This window comes from Silurus aristotelis, assembly GCF_946808225.1.
Source record: "Silurus aristotelis genome assembly, chromosome: 9".
Classification (NCBI taxonomy): domain Eukaryota; kingdom Metazoa; phylum Chordata; class Actinopteri; order Siluriformes; family Siluridae; genus Silurus; species Silurus aristotelis.
The window spans coordinates 16436827-16454440 of NC_139582.1; the positions used below are offsets into that span (position 1 = coordinate 16436827).

General features: G+C 41.8%; 1 protein-coding gene across 5 annotated transcripts in view; it reads left to right on the forward strand.

Annotated features, from left to right (window-relative positions):
- kif13ba (kinesin family member 13Ba) overlaps positions 1 to 17614 on the forward strand; it is a 36690-nt gene that overhangs the window by 15093 nt on the left and 3983 nt on the right. For 3 of the 5 annotated variants that reach the window (XM_083551013.1, XM_083551010.1, XM_083551011.1), the window contains 31 exons: positions 1610 to 1722; positions 2745 to 2856; positions 3289 to 3501; positions 3764 to 3874; positions 3974 to 4108; positions 5105 to 5235; positions 5385 to 5471; positions 5545 to 5738; positions 6016 to 6244; positions 6470 to 6632; positions 7837 to 7983; positions 8062 to 8211; positions 8321 to 8446; positions 8834 to 9007; positions 9453 to 9610; positions 9880 to 10012; positions 12342 to 12488; positions 12617 to 12646; positions 12718 to 12817; positions 13464 to 13590; positions 13818 to 13873; positions 13988 to 14112; positions 14230 to 14406; positions 14687 to 14779; positions 14874 to 15026; positions 15136 to 15213; positions 15383 to 15436; positions 15515 to 15647; positions 15962 to 16095; positions 16240 to 16305; positions 16392 to 17055. In XM_083551013.1, the coding sequence (XP_083407139.1) occupies positions 1610 to 1722; positions 2745 to 2856; positions 3289 to 3501; positions 3764 to 3874; positions 3974 to 4108; positions 5105 to 5235; positions 5385 to 5471; positions 5545 to 5738; positions 6016 to 6244; positions 6470 to 6632; positions 7837 to 7983; positions 8062 to 8211; positions 8321 to 8446; positions 8834 to 9007; positions 9453 to 9610; positions 9880 to 10012; positions 12342 to 12488; positions 12617 to 12646; positions 12718 to 12817; positions 13464 to 13590; positions 13818 to 13873; positions 13988 to 14112; positions 14230 to 14406; positions 14687 to 14779; positions 14874 to 15026; positions 15136 to 15213; positions 15383 to 15436; positions 15515 to 15647; positions 15962 to 16095; positions 16240 to 16305; positions 16392 to 17055 (4513 nt within the window). The remainder of the gene's footprint in view (positions 1 to 1609; positions 1723 to 2744; positions 2857 to 3288; positions 3502 to 3763; positions 3875 to 3973; positions 4109 to 5104; positions 5236 to 5384; positions 5472 to 5544; positions 5739 to 6015; positions 6245 to 6469; positions 6633 to 7836; positions 7984 to 8061; positions 8212 to 8320; positions 8447 to 8833; positions 9008 to 9452; positions 9611 to 9879; positions 10013 to 12341; positions 12489 to 12616; positions 12647 to 12717; positions 12818 to 13463; positions 13591 to 13817; positions 13874 to 13987; positions 14113 to 14229; positions 14407 to 14686; positions 14780 to 14873; positions 15027 to 15135; positions 15214 to 15382; positions 15437 to 15514; positions 15648 to 15961; positions 16096 to 16239; positions 16306 to 16391; positions 17056 to 17614) is intronic. The other 2 variants (XM_083551014.1, XM_083551012.1) reach the window with 1 other exon arrangement.

A 17614-nucleotide genomic window follows, 5' to 3' on the forward strand; every position in this document is an offset into this window, starting at 1 on the left:
TTATTAAATAACAAAATGCTTTTCTTGGAATTACACAATACAAGTCAATAAGTAGTTGGGCTTTTTTTTTTTTTTTTTTGTGGGTCGCTATGGTTACTGAACTCACTAATGCACCACACAAATACAATTAACTATTGTAGACAAAAAACTCTGTTTTTCCCGGCTGTCCAGACTATTGATTTGCCCACTTCCAAATTGAGATTCGTCTCAGAAAGTTTCCTGTTCTTATTGAACAGCTAATCATCAGGGAATTCAGGTGAAATGGAACAGCCGTTGTACACACACGAAGCTTTAAGAGCTTGCCTCTAGTTGGAAGGGAAAATCAATGAATAAGTCATGCCGTTTCCTGACTCGAGTGTCTTCTGATCTTAGTCCCACGTGCCCGTGTCACCCTGTCCCTCTATGATGCCTCGTTTTATACACTACCTGGATAAGATCGCTTGACCTCCCGATCAATAATTCAGCAGGGACTGAAGCGTACTGAAGAATCATCTGCAGTGTTTTTTTTCAGCGTGGTCCCCTGGGCGTAGATCTTCTACAAGGACACAGCCTTACATGGTACTTTGCATGCAAAGGCCGTAATTTGAATGTGAGAGCAGGTGTCACTGATTCATCTATACTGCACTGCAATCTTACAACGGGAGAGATAAAGGGAGTGTTTGTGTCTGTAGTACGGACCATTTTCGTCTGTCCGTCTGTTCGTACTTCATAAGGCAGGGGGGAACAATGGACACTTGTCCTGTTTGGCATGGCCTTGTTCATTTTTGTTCACGCTCAGCTGGAGAATTTGACTCAGTTTGGACAGTTGGATCATTCCAACATAATTGTGCAAACATGAAGAAGGAAATGAAATTGAATATTTAGTTTGCTTTTTACTCAACACCAACAAAATCTTGTGATTCTCACTGGTGGGGGCTTGAATTACTGTGTGTTACTGATTGGTTGATCGTATCACCAAAGGATATTTTTTAAGTTTGTCAGCGTGATATCTCAGTAATGAGTGATCGAAAGTTTGACTGGGAATTCTCATTATACATTGACTGCTTTTAGAGTATGGAATCAGTCTAAACAGGGTTAAGGTCATGGCAAGGTCAAATTCCTAGAATTATTTTCATTCAATAGTTTCCTTCCTGTTTGAAGAATTGGTTGTCTTTGAGGCAACATAGTCATTTAAACATTCTAGCAATTTCCAAATCTGTTCTTTAACTCGATCATTTATTTATCATTTAACTTACAAAATGGTGTTCTGTGGTGTTTGTGTTTGTGTGTGTGTGTGTGTTTGTGTGTGTGTGTTTGTGTTTGTGTGTGTGTGTGTGTGTGTTTGTGTGTTTGCCATGCACTGGAATAACAAAGTTTGCTTCAGTTGGTGGAAAATATAAAGTGTTGGCCCTGGCTATGTTTTTGAATGTGCCATGGAAAAACACCCAAAGTGAAGATTTGGATTTAATTCCTGCGCGCCTCTCTCTCTCTCTCTCTCTCTCTCTCTCTCTCTCTCTCTCTCTCTCTCTCTCTCTCTCTCTCTCTCTCTCTCTCTCTCTCTCTCTCTCTCTCTCTCTCTCTCTCTCTTCTTTCTTTCTTTCTTTCTTTTTCTCTCTCTCTCCCTTTCCAGACCAGTGGGGAGAAAGTGAGTAAGCTGAGTTTGGTGGATTTGGCTGGAAGTGAGAGAGCAGCTAAAACTGGTGCGGCTGGTGAGAGGCTGAAGGAAGGAAGCAACATTAATAAGTACGTGCGTTCAACTTTCCAAAACCGTTTTGTTCTTTTTATGGCTAGTTTCTCATTAAAGCATTCAAATGAGTTTCTCATTTAGGCATTCAAAAAAACATCTAAACTCTTTTTGGTGGGTTCAGAAAAAATGGAACGGATTTTGATTAGGTCCAGAGTCAGTTTAACAGTATATTAAGGAATATAGAAGAGTACAAACAAACGGTGCTGACTGTGTTTGTAAGATAAACATAGTGTGAATGTCAAAATAAAAATTTTTATAAATATAATATTGCGCTCGCCGTGCAGCACGCGGTCTCACGTGTAAAAACAAACACGGTGTCAGTGATCTGCCTCTAGAGCCGATGAGTCGTTTGACCTATAATAATTACTATTATTAGTTATTACATCACTAATACCCTAGCTTCCTTCTGCCAATCAGAAAGGACATTGCAGATTGTCATAAACTCAAATTTTACTAAAATCTGGAAACACTATGATACTGTGTTTTTAAATATCTGATATGAGACATTATTTTTTAAATTCTTGTTCTGTCCTTTCTTGATAAAAGCTGCAGTAGTTCTGCATATGCCTTCTTTTTTCGGCTTAAATATATCCACCTTTTAAAAAAGGTGGATAAACTTACCATTGCTAGCGCATTAATGAATTCTCTTGCTGAGAATTGAGAAATGTTTTTTTTTTTTTTTTTTTACGATTTAAGTGAAGGTAGCCAAATTACGCTTTCTTTTTAAAGAAACATCTATTTCTGTTCTGTTTTTTTTTTTTTTGTCAAATGATTCATGGTTCTGATTTTTAGTTTCTAAATGTTATTGAGAATTTCCAAGCGGTTGTTTGAGCTGTTTTTTTTGATGATGTGGCTGTTGTCTCTGGCTTGCCATACATGAGAAAACTGCAGTCTCCTAAGATGTTGATTTTTATCCCAGCTTTGCTCTGTGTGCGTCAGGGAATGTGTGTTGGCACAGATGGATAATGTACCCTCTTTCTTTCTCGCTCTCACTCTCTTTTTATGGTGCACTGGGCAGGTCTTTAACCACACTGGGGCTGGTGATCTCAGCGCTGGCTGACCAGGGTGCAGGAAAGAACAAGAGCAAGTTTGTGCCTTACAGAGACTCAGTGCTCACATGGCTGCTTAAGGTAACTGATGCATCAAGAATACTTTCCACCATATTTCCTAAACAACCCCCCCCCCTTTTTTTTTTTTTTTTCCCCAGTTCACACTGAAGGGATTCCCTGAAAATGTATAAATCATTGGACAAATAAAGAAAATGAACTAAAGGTCATGAAAGTGTGTACATTTGCAAAAATATAGTATTTTATTTAAGGGAATCTTTTGTAATTTTTTATCTACTGTTTGGTTTCTTTCAAATGAAAGAAATTATTCACAATTTATACTGCAGTTATATCACATGCAGACCCAAAATCATCTATTTAGGGAGCGTTTATTTAATGTTTATTGAATCTCTGTGGACTCGCAAGTAACAATCGACACTTGAACGAGGTTATTTTGTTCTATAAATTTCCTAAATAGTTTTGCATATCGTTAACTTGACATTCTTCTAACCTCAGGATAGTTTAGGAGGAAACAGCCGGACTGCCATGGTGGCTACGGTGAGCCCGGCAGCCGATAACTACGAAGAGACTCTGTCCACGCTGCGCTACGCCGACCGTGCCAAGAGCATCGTCAACCACGCAGTCGTGAACGAGGATCCCAATGCCAGGATCATCCGACAGCTGAGGGAAGAGGTGGAGAAGCTCCGGGATCAGCTCACGCAAGCAGAGGTGCGTGATAAGCAGACATTTTAAAGGAGCGATATGTAACTTAATTAAAGGAACTGTTTTAGACCGTTAGGGGATGGCAAGGGTTTAATAAGGTGCATCATTTCTGTTTCCAAAATATTCTGGTGTGTTTTTTTTGGGTTCATCTGATTAGTGTGTGTGTGTGTGTGTGTGTGTGTGTGTGTGTGTGTGTGTGTGTGTGTGTGTGTGTGTGTGTGTGTGTGTGTGTGTGTGTGTGTGTGTGTGTGTGTGTGTGTGTGTTCAGTCTATGAAAGCTCCGGAGCTGAAGGAGAGGTTGGAGGAGTCTGAGAAGTTGATCCAGGAGATGACTGTTTCCTGGGAGGAGAAACTGAGAAAGACTGAGGAGATTGCACTGGTAAAAATCACAGAACTCATGGGTCTCTCGGGATTCTCAGGTTTTACAGACTCTATCGTGTTGACTTGGGTAAAATGGAGTGACTCTTTTTCTGTTCAGGAGAGACAGAAGCAGCTGGAGAGTCTGGGCATCTCTCTGCAGTCATCAGGAATCCGTGTCGGAGAGGATAAATGCTTCATGGTCAATCTGAATGCTGACCCCGCCCTTAACGAGCTGCTGGTTTATTACCTAAAGGTACACACATGCAAAACGTGTGCAAAACGTTGGCAAACAATCAGCTTTTGCACATCAGACCATCTTTGAACCTGCTTTGACATGTATCATAACACTGACTCTTAATAGCCTTGAGGAAGATGCATTCCAGTGTGTTTACTGTGAAACGGCATGCAGTCTGCTGATTTTTTTCAGTGTTTATTTGTATTTCAACAGAATAAAAATAACACCTCTCAGAAATTAAACTCGAGATACTCTGATTCAGTCCAGCCAACATTTTTACTGCTCATGCTTTTATGAGTACTTCATACATTTTTAAAACGCATATGTTACAGCGCATGCCTCATAAAATAATCATGTACAATAATGTTAGTTGAGGCTGAAGAAATAAAGGAGTCACCTGACAAACTACAAATCCTTTTATACACCTGATGTGACCAAGCCTCATATGATTAAACAGCATTAGCTTTAGATCAGGGTTGTCTAATCTTTTCCACAAAGGGCTGGTGTGGGTGCAGGTTTTTCATTCCATCGAAGCCACACCTGATTTAAACAGGAAGAATTTGGAAATCTGCCGCAGCACTTTAGAATGTTTTTGTTCGTTAGTTTCTGTGGTGTTGTAGTTCGCTGGTCCAAATATAATTCACTGTATTACGACTACAAACGAGAGCAACATGGAACAGCCAATCAGCTTTCTGTTAATGTCGTGAGTCTCTTTCGGAAGTGCAAGTTTAGCTTACTTTCAACTTTAGGGCCCGGTTAAAGCCAGTTGCAAACAACGTATTTGTGTGTGATTTTGATGTTGTGATATATAAATAATAAGACCATAAAATGGACTTAAAAAGGTCTAAAAAGTCTTAAATTTGACTTGACTAGCAGAAACCCTGTTTATATAAAGTGTCTCTCTCAGGCTTTCTATCTTACATACCACATTCTTTGGAAATGGAAATCTGATTAGTCATTGTGGTGTGATGTGGTGAGGTGAGACAGAAGCTAATATTAGATTGATATTTGCAGGACCACACAATGGTGGGCTCAGCGGACTCGCAGGATATTCAGCTGTGTGGCATGGGCATCCAGGCTGAGCACTGTGTCATCAACATCACCCCCGAGGGAGCGGTTTTCATCAATCCATACAAGAATTCCAGGTATTTCAACATTCAGAAAGAAACATGTTCTTCAGAATCAGAATACTTTATTGATCCCATGGGGAAATAGTTGAAATATATTGTTCTTTTGTCCTCAAGTGGACTGGGAAAATGATCTTTACCTGCTGTGTTTTGTGTATTTTCTCGAGGACGTGTGTAAACGGCTCTCCAGTCACCAGCCAGCAGCAGCTTCACCATGGCGACCGCATCCTGTGGGGCAACAATCACTTTTTCAGGTGGGCCATCACAAGTACGAAAGAACCTAACGGTTTGCTGTGGAATATTGCGTAACATTCTTATACCCCGCAGAATAAACCTTCCGAAGCGACGCCCTCGTCCTGTGGCTGAGGAGGAGGAAGGAGAGGGGGGTAACATGAAGAACAGCAATAGCAGTGAACAGCTGGATGCGGAAGGAGATACGGCCAGTGAAGTTTCCAGCGAAGTCAGCTTCAGCTACGAGTTCGCACAGACAGAGGTCATGATGAAGGCCCTGGGGAGCAACGGTGAGTCCAAAACACACAATCATAAAACCTGAATTCCTGTTTTTTTCGGCTGACAGGAGTGAAACTAGACGTGGTCTTCTGCTGCCCATTCTGATCCATATCTCATGCATTCTGAAATTATTTTCTACTCGGAACAGGTGTAAAGTGAGAATGTTTGCACTACTTGTCAGAATTCGTCTACAGTTTTGCCAAAGCAAATAAATATCTATTGGAAATAAGTTTGGTGATCAGTCATAATAACGATCTCGATCCTGCTTTTGCTCTCTGTTTGTCTCAGACCCCATGCAGGCCGTCCTGCAGAGTCTGGAGCGACAGCATGAGGAGGAGAAGCGCACTGCCCTGGAGCGTCAGCGGCTGATGTACGAGCAGGAGCTGCAGCAGCTGCGCAGACGCCTCACCCCCGAACGCCAGAGCACGCAGAACCAGCAGCAATACCGCAGCATGGAGAGACTCAGCCTGGGCGGGTCGGCGTCGTCTTCTCGTCTGCGCCAATGGAGCGAGGAGCGGTAACGTGTACTAATTATTCAGTAATAAAGTTTGGCCAAGCGATAAACAATGCCTCCAGAATAATAATTAGAACTAAAGTAGTACAGTCTACCCTGGGCTTTGGGGATGTTCTAGTTGTGTAAATTAAACTGATTTGACATCCCAGTCCCTGTTTAGACCTGAGTGGCCGTGGAGAGGAAGGAATCATGCTCACATATTTGTCAATTCTGTGAATGCACCTGCAGGGAGGCGATGCTGACGCGGAGCTTACGGAGACTTCGGGAACAGATCGTCAAAGCCAACCTGCTGGTTCAAGAGGCGAGTTTTATCTCAGAGGAACTGGACAAGAAAACCGAGTACAGAGTCACACTGCAGATTCCTGCTGCAAACCTCAACGCCAACAGGAAGGTAACCATGCTGAGTGTGCAGTAATTATACCTTCACTCACAATAGCATGCATTTTTTTTTTACACTTTTAGTTCACTAACTGACATAGAAAGATGTCTCTGTCGTTCTCTCTTTCTCTCAAACCCTGGCACAATTGAAGCCCGCTTTTTTTTACTAACAGGTGTGTCATCAGCGGTAGAGGTGGACAGAAATGGAGACCGTTTGGAAAAAGTCCAGTTTATGACCTCAGCAAATAATGTGATGGGCCAGTCCTCACAGAACACACACATAAAATGTCATAACATGCAGATTTTATGGTCATAACGTGTACATTTATATGGCCGCAGGTGCCGAGCTCGGCAGAATTATTTGCAAATTAATAACAGTCTGGAGCCAAAAAACTTTCACTTATACTTTTTGCCCTGTAATATATGTCATATTTTCCTCTCTTTTTTCATTTTTTATTAAATTATTTACCTTTACAAAACCATGTAGCTCAATGTTTTTGAAGAGGTCAGAAATATCTTCCTCCAGGAAGGGGCAAAAAAAAATTTGTTTAATGTCCTCCTCAGCTGTTTTGTTGAGAGCAGCCAGACATGCCACACCAGTTGTTTGGATGATGGAGCTGAATTATCTGCTGTTCCCTGGCATGTGTGAAAGCTTGGTTACACTCTTAGACATTCATAGAATAACATTATACATGTTGGGGGGGGGGAGCAAAACAAGCTATTTAAAAAACATATCTAAAATATTTTTTTATATATATTCATGCAGGTACCAGGCAGCCTGGGAAAAGGTTTAACATTGGTAAAGGGTTCTTATTCTAGCATTTTTAAATTAAATTAAAAAGTCAGGGGTGATAATGGAAAAACAATCACTTTTAAAGATTGTAGATGAATGCATTTGAAAATAAATGGAATGAAATAGAATTGTCAATGCTGTGGCATTCAACAACTTGATCAAAAAGGACACTGAAAGTGAGATAAAATTAGACTTAAGTAGCAAGGTTTCATGTATCTGACTTAATTATGTGATTTTTGGTCAGCTATATTTCATATTTCTCTAGAAAAGAGTATTGGTGGTTAATCTGAAAGAGGCGGATGTAGAGGTAGGGTGGTATGGTGACTGATGATCCACTGTACTGACCCCTAACAGGAGCAGGCGAAAGAAGAAAAGATTTCCTCTCATTAAATACACTGCACCATCTTTCTGTGTCCTTTTGTAGCGTGACGCTGTGCTGAGTGAACCTGCCATTCAGGTGAGGCGGAAAGGCAAAGGCAAGCAGATCTGGGCTCTGGAAAAGATGGAGAACAGATTGGTGGACATGAGGGAGCTCTATCAGGAGTGGAAGGACTACGATGAGGACGATCATGTAGGTCTTTTACAATAGAAATATCGCTGCTATCTCAGTGATGTCATTTTAATCACCGTTATCTGGTTTACCTCGCAGCTGATGCGTTCATACTTTAAAAGAGCAGACCCTTTCTTTGATGAGCAAGTCAATCACAGTCTGATTGGAGTGGCCAATGTCTTCCTGTCCTGCCTGTTTTATGACGTGAAGCTGCAGTACGCCGTGCCCATCATTAACCAGAAAGGAGAGGTGTGATTGCCCAGAGTGCAGATGTTTAACACAATTATTATTATTATTATTACTATTATTATAATTTTTATTATTGATGAGTCCATAAGCTGTGCTCTTCATGTTTTAGGTGGCAGGACGGCTGCACGTGGAGCTTGTGCGTGTTGCTGGAGGTGTTGAAGATTGCATGGGTGAAGGTGAAGATGGAGACAGCAGCCCTGAAGGAGATCAGCTTGAACGCAAGCTTGTTTGTATGGTAGGCATTAAAGGAACATTGTGATGTGGGAATCATTATCCTCATTGATTCTGTACAAAACTGGTGTAACAAACATCTGGCTAGAAGCATTCCTGGTGATTAGGGGACATTTAGTAGGCAGGATACAGAAACTGATTACAGGAACAGATTAATTTGTAAACTTTCCATAAATATGTTCACACAACTGATGGGGTATTAATGGAAAGCCAATTATTTTGTGATAATGTGCATGATTTGTTTTTGGTCAGACTGCTCTTTTAATGTCTAATTAGTCAATAACACATGCTGAACTACGTGAGAATGTTATGCTGCTGCTTGACTGAGTTGCTTTATATAATCGCATGTACTCAAAATTATTTATTTTTTTAAACCTTTTTTCTATAACAGATTAAGATCCTGCAGGCTACAGGCCTCCCCCAGTACCTGTCCAACTTTGTTTTCTGTCAGTACTCTTTCTGGGACCAGGCTGAGCCCATCATCGTGGCTCCCGAGGTGGATCCATCTGCCGCGTCTCCCACCAGCAAAGACCCTCACTGCATGGTGGTGTTTGACAGCTGTAAGGTGAGAATCGGTCTGCACGAACGAGCGGATCAGTTAGCACGCTGTTCCTCATTAAAAACATCAACAGGTCTGGCTTGAAAAAGAAGGTCCCTCATGAGAGGATGTTAATTAGAATCGTGTTGAAACTTGATACTTGATTTCTGATGCAGCGTGAAGGAAAAACTGCTACGTCAGTTTCAAAAACAGAACATAGGGTTTTTTTATTTATCCTGATTACACGCTAATACAAAGAGACAAAATAACATCAGAATTTGAACATTTGCAGATGTCACAGGCTGCAATCCACAGAGGAATATTTTCAGAATATTTCCCTGAATACACACACCAGGCTCGGGTTTTATGTTCCTAGAACCTTAGATATTTGGGTTAACGCTGTGTTCCTGTTATACCACTTTTTTTATATAGGAGTTAAATGGGCATGCTTCTTATTGTGTTGGTGTGTTAGGAGCTGGCTGTGGCAGTAACAGAAGATTTCATCGAGTATCTAACCGAGGGAGCGCTTGCTATTGAAGTATTTGGCCACAGGCAAGCTGATCCAGGCAGGAACCTTGCCCTGTGGGATCTCAGCATTATTCAGGCCAAAACTCGCACACTGCGTGACAGGTGAGCCACAAAGAAAACCACTTCCTCTGCTATCAGAGGAACATGGTACACAACCGCCTACAGAGAACAGAGGAACAGCCACTGGAGCAAGTATACACCAGTGGTTCATATTTTGTGGTGTTCTATAGCTTGGTGTCATTGTGCTTACCAACAATACAGACTAGTACACTAACACTAGCAACACAATGCATCTGCATAAATCCACTCGAGTGCATCAGAAAGCACACGTGTGTTAAGTACGCTCTGCTACGCTTTAACCCTCTGCCCAGATGGAGCGAAGTTACACGAAAGCTGGAAATGTGGGTACAGATCCTGGAGCTGAATGAGAACGGAGAGTACATACCTGTGGAGGTGTTATCAGCTGGAGATGTTCGGACAGGGGGCATCTTTCAGCTGCGACAGGTAACGTTACCTTCATGACCATGTCATTATAAACTTTTTAAACAGATCTTCATCCTTCAGATTCAGCGTGCCAGATTCATAATTTTACAAAATTCTGCCTACAAAATATTTATTAATATATACAGTACATCAAAATACTATTTCCAATATTTAAATGTTAGTAAACCAGTGAGACTTTTTTTTTTAAACATGAAACCTTTAGAAGTGTTTATTATAGCAACCTCAATGCATTAATATTTCTGTACCCCGCCATCTTTTTATTTATATCATTTTCAGCAAGTAAACATTTTGTCCTCAAAGTTAATGTTAGAAGCGGCAAAAGGATTTGAGCGAATTTGACAAATTGTGACGTCTAGACGACTGGGTCTGAACATCTCCAAAACTGCAGCTTTTGTACGATGTTCCTGGTCTGCGGTATTCAGTATCTATCAAAAGTGCTCCAAGGACAGAACAGTGGTGAACTGGCGACAGGGTCGTGGGCGGCCGAGGCTCATTTGATGCACGTCGGGAGTGAAGGCTGGTTCGTGTGGTCCAACAGACGAACTCCTGTAGCTCAAACTTCTGAAGTTAATTCTGTTTATGCTCGATGGGTCACGACTGTTTTAGCAACAAAAGGGGGATCAACACAATATTAGGCTGGTAGTCATAATGTTATGCCTTATATAAGGTGTGTACAGTGAGGAAAATAAGTATTTGAACACCCTGCTATTTTACAAATTCTCCCACTTAGAAATCATGGAGGGGTCTGAAATTGTCATCGTAGGTGCATGTCCACTGTGAGAGACATAATCTAAAAAAAAAAACAAATCCAGAAAGCACAATATATGATTTTTTAACTATTTATTTGTATGATACAGCTGCAAATAAGTATTTGAACACCTGTGTATCAGCTAGAATTCTGACCCTCAAAGACCTGTTAGTCTGCCTTTTAAAATGTCCACCTCCACTACATTTATTATCCTAAATTAGATGCACCTGTTTGAGGTTGTTAGCTGCATAAAGACACCTGTCCACCCCATACAATCAGTAAGAATCCAACTACTAACATGGCCAAGACCAAAGAGCTGTCCAAAGACACTAGAGACACAATTGTACACCTCCACAAGGCTGGAAAGGGCTACGGGGGAAATTGCCAAGCAGTTTGGTGAAAAAAGGTCCACTGTTGGAGCAATCATTAGAAAATGGAAGAAGCTAAACATGACTGTCAATCTCCCTCGGACTGGGGCTCCATGCAAGAACTCACCTCGTGGGGTCTCAATGATCCTAAGGAAGGTGAGAAATCAGCCCAGAACTACACTAGAGGAGCTGGTCAATGACCTGAAAAGAGCTGGGACCACCGTTTCCAAGGTTACTGTTGGTAATACACTAAGACGTCATGGTTTGAAATCATGCATGGCACGGAAGGTTCCCCTGCTTAAACCAGCACATGTCCAGGCACGTCTTAAGTTTGCCAATGACCATTTGGATGATCCAGAGGAGTCATGGGAGAAAGTCATGTAGTCAGATGAGACCAAAATAGAACTTTTGGGTCATAATTCCACTAAACGTGTTTGGAGGAAGAAGAATGATGAGTACCATCCCAAGAACACCATCCCTACTGTGAAGCATGGGGGTGGTAGCATCATGCTTTGGAGGTGTTTTTCTGCACATGGGACAGGGCGACTGCACTGTATTAAGGAGAGGATGACCGGGGCCATGTATTGCGAGATTTTGGGGAACAACCTCCTTCCCTCAGTTAGAGCATTGAAGATGGGTTTAGGCTGGGTCTTCCAACATGACAATGACCCGAAGCACACAGCCAGGATACCCAAGGAGTGGCTCTGTAAGAAGCATATCAAGGTTCTGGCATGGCCTAGCCAGTCTCCAGACATAAACCCAATATAGAATCTTTGGAGGGAGCTCAAACTCCGTGTTTCTCAGCGACAGGCCAGAAACCTGACTGATCTAGAGAAGATCTGTGTGGAGGAGTGGGCCAAAATCCCCCCTGCAGTGTGTGCAAACCTGGTGAAAAACTACAGGAAATGTTTGACCTCTGTAATTGCAAACAAAGGCTACTGTACCAAATATTAACATTGACTTTCTCAGGTGTTCAAATACAAATAAATACTCAGCTGTATCATACAAATAAATAGTTAAAAAATCATACATTGTGATTTCTGGATTTTTTTTTTTAGATTATGTCTCTCACAGTGGACATGCACCTACGATAACAATTTCAGACCCCTCCATGATTTCTAAGTGGGAGAACTTGCAAAATAGCAGGGTGTTCAAAAATTTTCCTCACTGTATATGGTATCGTACAGTAAATAGATTTATACGTGTGTTGCAGGGTCAGTCCCGGCGGGTGCAGGTGGAGGTGCGTTCGGTTCAGGATTCTGGGACTATGCCACTGATATCCGAGATCATTTTGGGCGTGTCTGCCGGGTGCGTGGAGATCAGACAGGCTTGTCCTGTTAAAGGCAACGACTCGCAACAGGTGCAGCTTAAAACCTTATTAACCTCCAAGAAAAATTCCATGTACTCATTTAGTGGAGATTTTCATCCTAAATAGCTCCAAGTCTTTTATGATGGTTTAACAGGTTTGTTTTTTTTCCCATTTTGTAGCCGGAAGGCGATGAAATGGACAGCTATCAGGTAGGGCAGTTTTAATATTTGATTAGGTCTGTTTTCTCTGGGGAAGTTAAAAGTTCACTGTTTGATTGCAGGAGCGAGACCTGAATCGGCTGAGAGACCAGTGGCTGGACGCTCTCACTAAGAGACAGCAGTACTTGGACGAGCATCTCCAGAGTCTTGTCATCAAAACAGGTAGAGTTATCCCTGCTGCTGCACTTTCCAGCTCGTCTTCAGTGTGGAGTTGACCTTTTTTCGGGGGGGGTTTCCTACAATTTTCAAGTTGGAAATCAGAGTACATTCTGACCAGTTGGATATTGTGAAAATATGTATAGTTTGTTTGCTGATAAAAAATAAAGAAAAACGAAAGAAAAATTAGAAGTCAGATTTGAAATTTAGTAATTAAAAAAAAAAAAAAAGATGCTACAGTTTTAATGATTTAGATAATGACTAAATAATGAACAATTCTGAAAATTAATTTCTGAAATCAATTTATGTATATTTTCATAACTCTTTCTTTATCCTCCTTTTTTTTTTCTTTTTTTTTTTTTTTTTTTTTTTACTTTAAAGTTTATATTATTAACAATGGGGGGAGGTGGTAGATTGGTAGTTATGACATTGGACTTTGAAACTGAAGGTTGTGAGTTCACATCCCAGCCACACCAAGATGCCACTTCAGGGCCTCTGTGTGAGGCCCTTAACCCCCATAGCAGCTCAGTTGTATGAATGAGATAAATGTAAGTTGCTCTGGATGAAGGGCACTGACCAAATGCCATAAATGTAAATGCTGAACGTAAAAAAAAAGAGTTAGACATTAATCTGGATTGCTGTATGTGATCAGATAAGTCTGAAGATGATATGGAGCGTGAGGCTCAGCTGCTCGAGTGCCGTCTGACTCTCACTGAGGAGAGGAATGCGGTGATGGTGCCCTCTGCTGGCAGCGGCATCCCAGGAGCTCCTGCGGAGTGGTGAGGCTTCAGTTTTTAATAATTAATGTCATGTTACTCATCATTTCTGTCTTTTTTGCTGATAACGTAGTATAAGTAAATTCTCAGACGTTTTATCCATTGTCTACAAGTAAATGAGTTTCTGACACCACTAATAAGTTTTTGGTGGTTCAAAGGGTCATTTTATTGCGGTTTTTTAAAATGGCAGGTTTTTGGACACTTCAATGTTAATATTTCTGTCTTGGCAGGGTACCAGTGCCTGGGATGGAAACTCACATTCCAGTCCTCTTCCTTGACCTGAGTGGTATGTTAACTTGAAAGTATTAGAACATTTCCAGTTTTGGTTGCTGTTTGAAAACGTCCTACCCACATTTTTTTCTTTCGTTGTTTTCCTTTTTTTCCTTCTTGCCCAATTTAGCTGATGATTTTAACTCCCAAGACAATCTGGAGAGTCCGGAAGCCGGAGGCTGGGATGCTATTCTGAGTGGAGAGGATGAGGATGACTTCTTTGATCTACAGATCGTCAAGCACTACGATGGAGAGGTGAGGGATTTGGAGATGGATTCTTTTGATCCCAGACTATTTGCATTTAGGGCTCTGACACCAGTCTTAACTTGATGTCACCAGACTTTTACCAGATTTGGTTCTGTTTTGCTGCAGGTGAAAGCTGAGGCTTCCTGGGACTCGACGGTCCACGAATGTCCTCAGCTGAGTCGAGGTGGAGCTTCTGATCAGAGGGTCTACCTGATTGTGCGCGCTGTGGTGCAGCTAAGCCACCCGGCAGAAATGCAGCTCGTCCTGCGCAAACGAATTTGCGTGAATCTTACCGGACGCCAGGTTCAAGCTCTCTTTTGATTCTCTTCATACTTTTGATTCATTTTAATTAAGGACTCTTCATGATGGTGTTTTTTTTTTAGTCGTTGTTTAAATGTTAAATATTACTGTGTGCTTTCTTTATACACTTCTATGACGTGTTAAATGATGCAAAGACCGTTTTACAATTCAGAATTTCATGTTGGAAACCAGTGTATGAAAACCGACCCGATGCTGAAGCTTGTTCACAGAAACGAAAGTGTGCTAAACGAATGTTCCTATTGCTGTACATGTTTGTCTTCAGGGTTTTGCCCAGAACCTCTTAAAGAGAATGTCCACACGGAGCACTGTACCTGGCTGTGGGGTGACCTTTGAAGTTGTGTCCAATATCCCAGGGGTAAGCATGTGCTCTATAATGCTACTTATACGTAAAAAACAAACTATAATCAGTAGGTTATTCGCCGTTAACTTATAACTGCATTCATAATCAGGATGCTCAAAGCTCCGAGGACCGAGAGATGCTCGCCAGAATGGCCGCCAATGCCGAGAACCCTAAATCATCTGACAACGAGGCAGCCATAGAGAAATACCTGCGCAGTGTCCTGGCCGTGGAAAACATCCTCACGCTGGATCGTCTAAGACAGGTGAGGTTTACCTGTCATTCAAGATTCATCATAATGCAGATGTTAGCACAGATATGTGACCGTGATTTTCAGTGCTTTGTGAAGTGTGAAGATTGTTTTGTGTTTTCAGGAGGTGGCTGTGAAGGAGCATTTGGCCGGTAAAGGAAAGGGAAGCAGACGGAGCCTGAGCTCTCCAAGTGTGCACAGGGCAAGTACGCTAGTGCTCATAGCAAGAATAAAATAAATTCATTATTCCTGCATGAGTGTGTGCAGCTCAGAGTTTGGGTAGGAGATACAGAATAATATTTGGTTGTTAACGTTGCGCATTATACGCATGTTTATAATGATGTTCCTTTTTTTTTTTTTTTTTATAATAGTTATCTGGGAGCAGACAGGATCTGTCTCTAAACTCCAGCCTGGAGGACAACAAGGTGAGGAAACTGTGCTTTTCCTTCAGACTGTGTGAAATTCTGAAAGTCTAATCTAAATATTTTTTTTTTGGGGTGAAGAATCGATGGGAAAGTCAGCAGGACATCTTTTTGTCGGCTCCTCAGTATAACCGCACGCTGCCTCGGCCCAGCAGAGAATCCACCCCACCTCCACGAAGCCAGAGCCCACCACAAACCCATGATCAAGAACAAGGTAAAACCGGCTGTGCTTTTCCTCAAGAGTGAAACTTCAGCTCCATCATTTCTACTCTACTGCTTCTACTTTCTCTTAGTCTGTTATACAGTGCTGTATTAGATTAACTCTACACTGTACCATGTGTATCTGGTGCATAGATAATATTTAAGTAAAACGTTTCAACGTGGCCTTCAAATTCACGCACTCTTCCTTTTCTGCCTCAATCACGGCCCGTCCTTGTTTCCCCGTCACCGCCACCGTTTCTTTCTTTTCTATGTTCCTCTCGTTTTTGTCCTTTCTTCTTTTCTGTCTCTTCCCCGACCTCCCCTCAGGCCTTTCAGGGCTTGCCGCTTCTTATCTTTCCCCAGTCAAGGCCCTCGTCCCTCAGATGCCCAAGCTGCTGAAATCTCTTTTCCCTGCTCGCGAAGACAAGAAGGACCTGCGTCCATCCCCACAATTACAACAGGTACTCAATCAAATATACACCTCTCCACATACAGTGAGATAATTGGATTATGGAGTTTCTGGTAGCGAAGTAGTAGTAGCAAAATCCATTATTCCATGACGATGAAAAAAGTTTTAAAGAAAGTACATTTTCCCTCCATCTCAGCATGTGCCTCGTATCATGATGCAAACTAGCAGCAGCCCGGAAGAAAACAGAGTTCGAGCAGAACCGGTAAATTCCTCGATCCTAGATGAGAATACGATATGCGATAAGCAGTGTTGATTTATTTTGTGGTGTTATTTATGTTTTTCTCCCAGGTACCAGTCATCGGGAGGAGTCCCGGCTCAGAGAAGCTCTCAGACAACCCTCATGTATCCACCTCCTCTGTGCAGGACTCCCATGATCTGCCCCTCAGCCCCATCAGTGAAGCTTCCAGTGGTTATTTTTCCACCAGCGTCTCCACCGCAACCCTCTCTGATGTCTCCGCCGCGTGCGGGGACCTTTTCTCGAGCCCAAACACCAACGATGCGTCTAGACGGAGTGCAGACGAGAGTGTGGATGCCTCTGTTCCTCTTGTAGAAACTGGGAACGAGGAACCGCATCAGAATATGAAATCCAAAGACCTTCAGTCAGCACCTCGGAACGGCGTTGCATGTTCTCACTCAGAAGCAAAACTTATAACCGTCCCTCCTTTAGTACCTAAAGCTGCTACAGATTACACGTTCTCTCTCCAGAGGGTCAAAGCCTCCAACCTCAAGTCCTTCAGCCCCATCATGCCTGAGGATGAGAAGAAGAAAAGAGAAAGAGGCAGGACAGAAGGCAGCTATGATGAAATAAGCAAAGATGCTGAAGTCCCTCACTGGCTCAGAGTCGGAGAAAGCGTCATGGTGGCCAACAGTAAGTGTGGCACAGTGCGTTACGTCGGAGAAACGGATTTCTCCGAGGGCATCTGGGTCGGAGTGGAGCTCGACATGCCTGCAGGTGTGTAATATTTACTTACATGCTAAAAACCTGGTCCTCTGAATTGCTTGCTTAAAAAACATGCTACAGTACCATCATATTTTCCCTGCAGTTTTTCACTGGTGGGCAGAGGAGTGTTGAGGTACAGACACAAATGTATCAAATCATAAATCTCAAAGGCTCAAAGAATCTGTTGTGTTTTTTTTTTAAGTTATGAGCTGCTTCGGCTAGTTTATAACAAATATAATAATAATCATAAAGATATCTCTGATATGCAGACACAATTTATACCTCTATAATGCACTATATAGACAAAGTAAAGAGCTGGGAAGTACATAACCACGAGGCGGGAATGACTCAGATCTTACGTTTTGCTCACGCACGGTACAGGGACATGAACGTTTTCAGACGTTTTACTGTTGATGAGCAACTTTTAAAAGTTTTTTTGTTTGTTTGTTTTTTAAAACAAAAACACTGTTTTCTAATTTATCCGGATTAGTGTAGATGTAGATGTAGCTTTAGGTTTTTTTTTTTTTTTTTTTTTAATCTGTTTGACTATTTATTTAGGCAAAATTTTGAC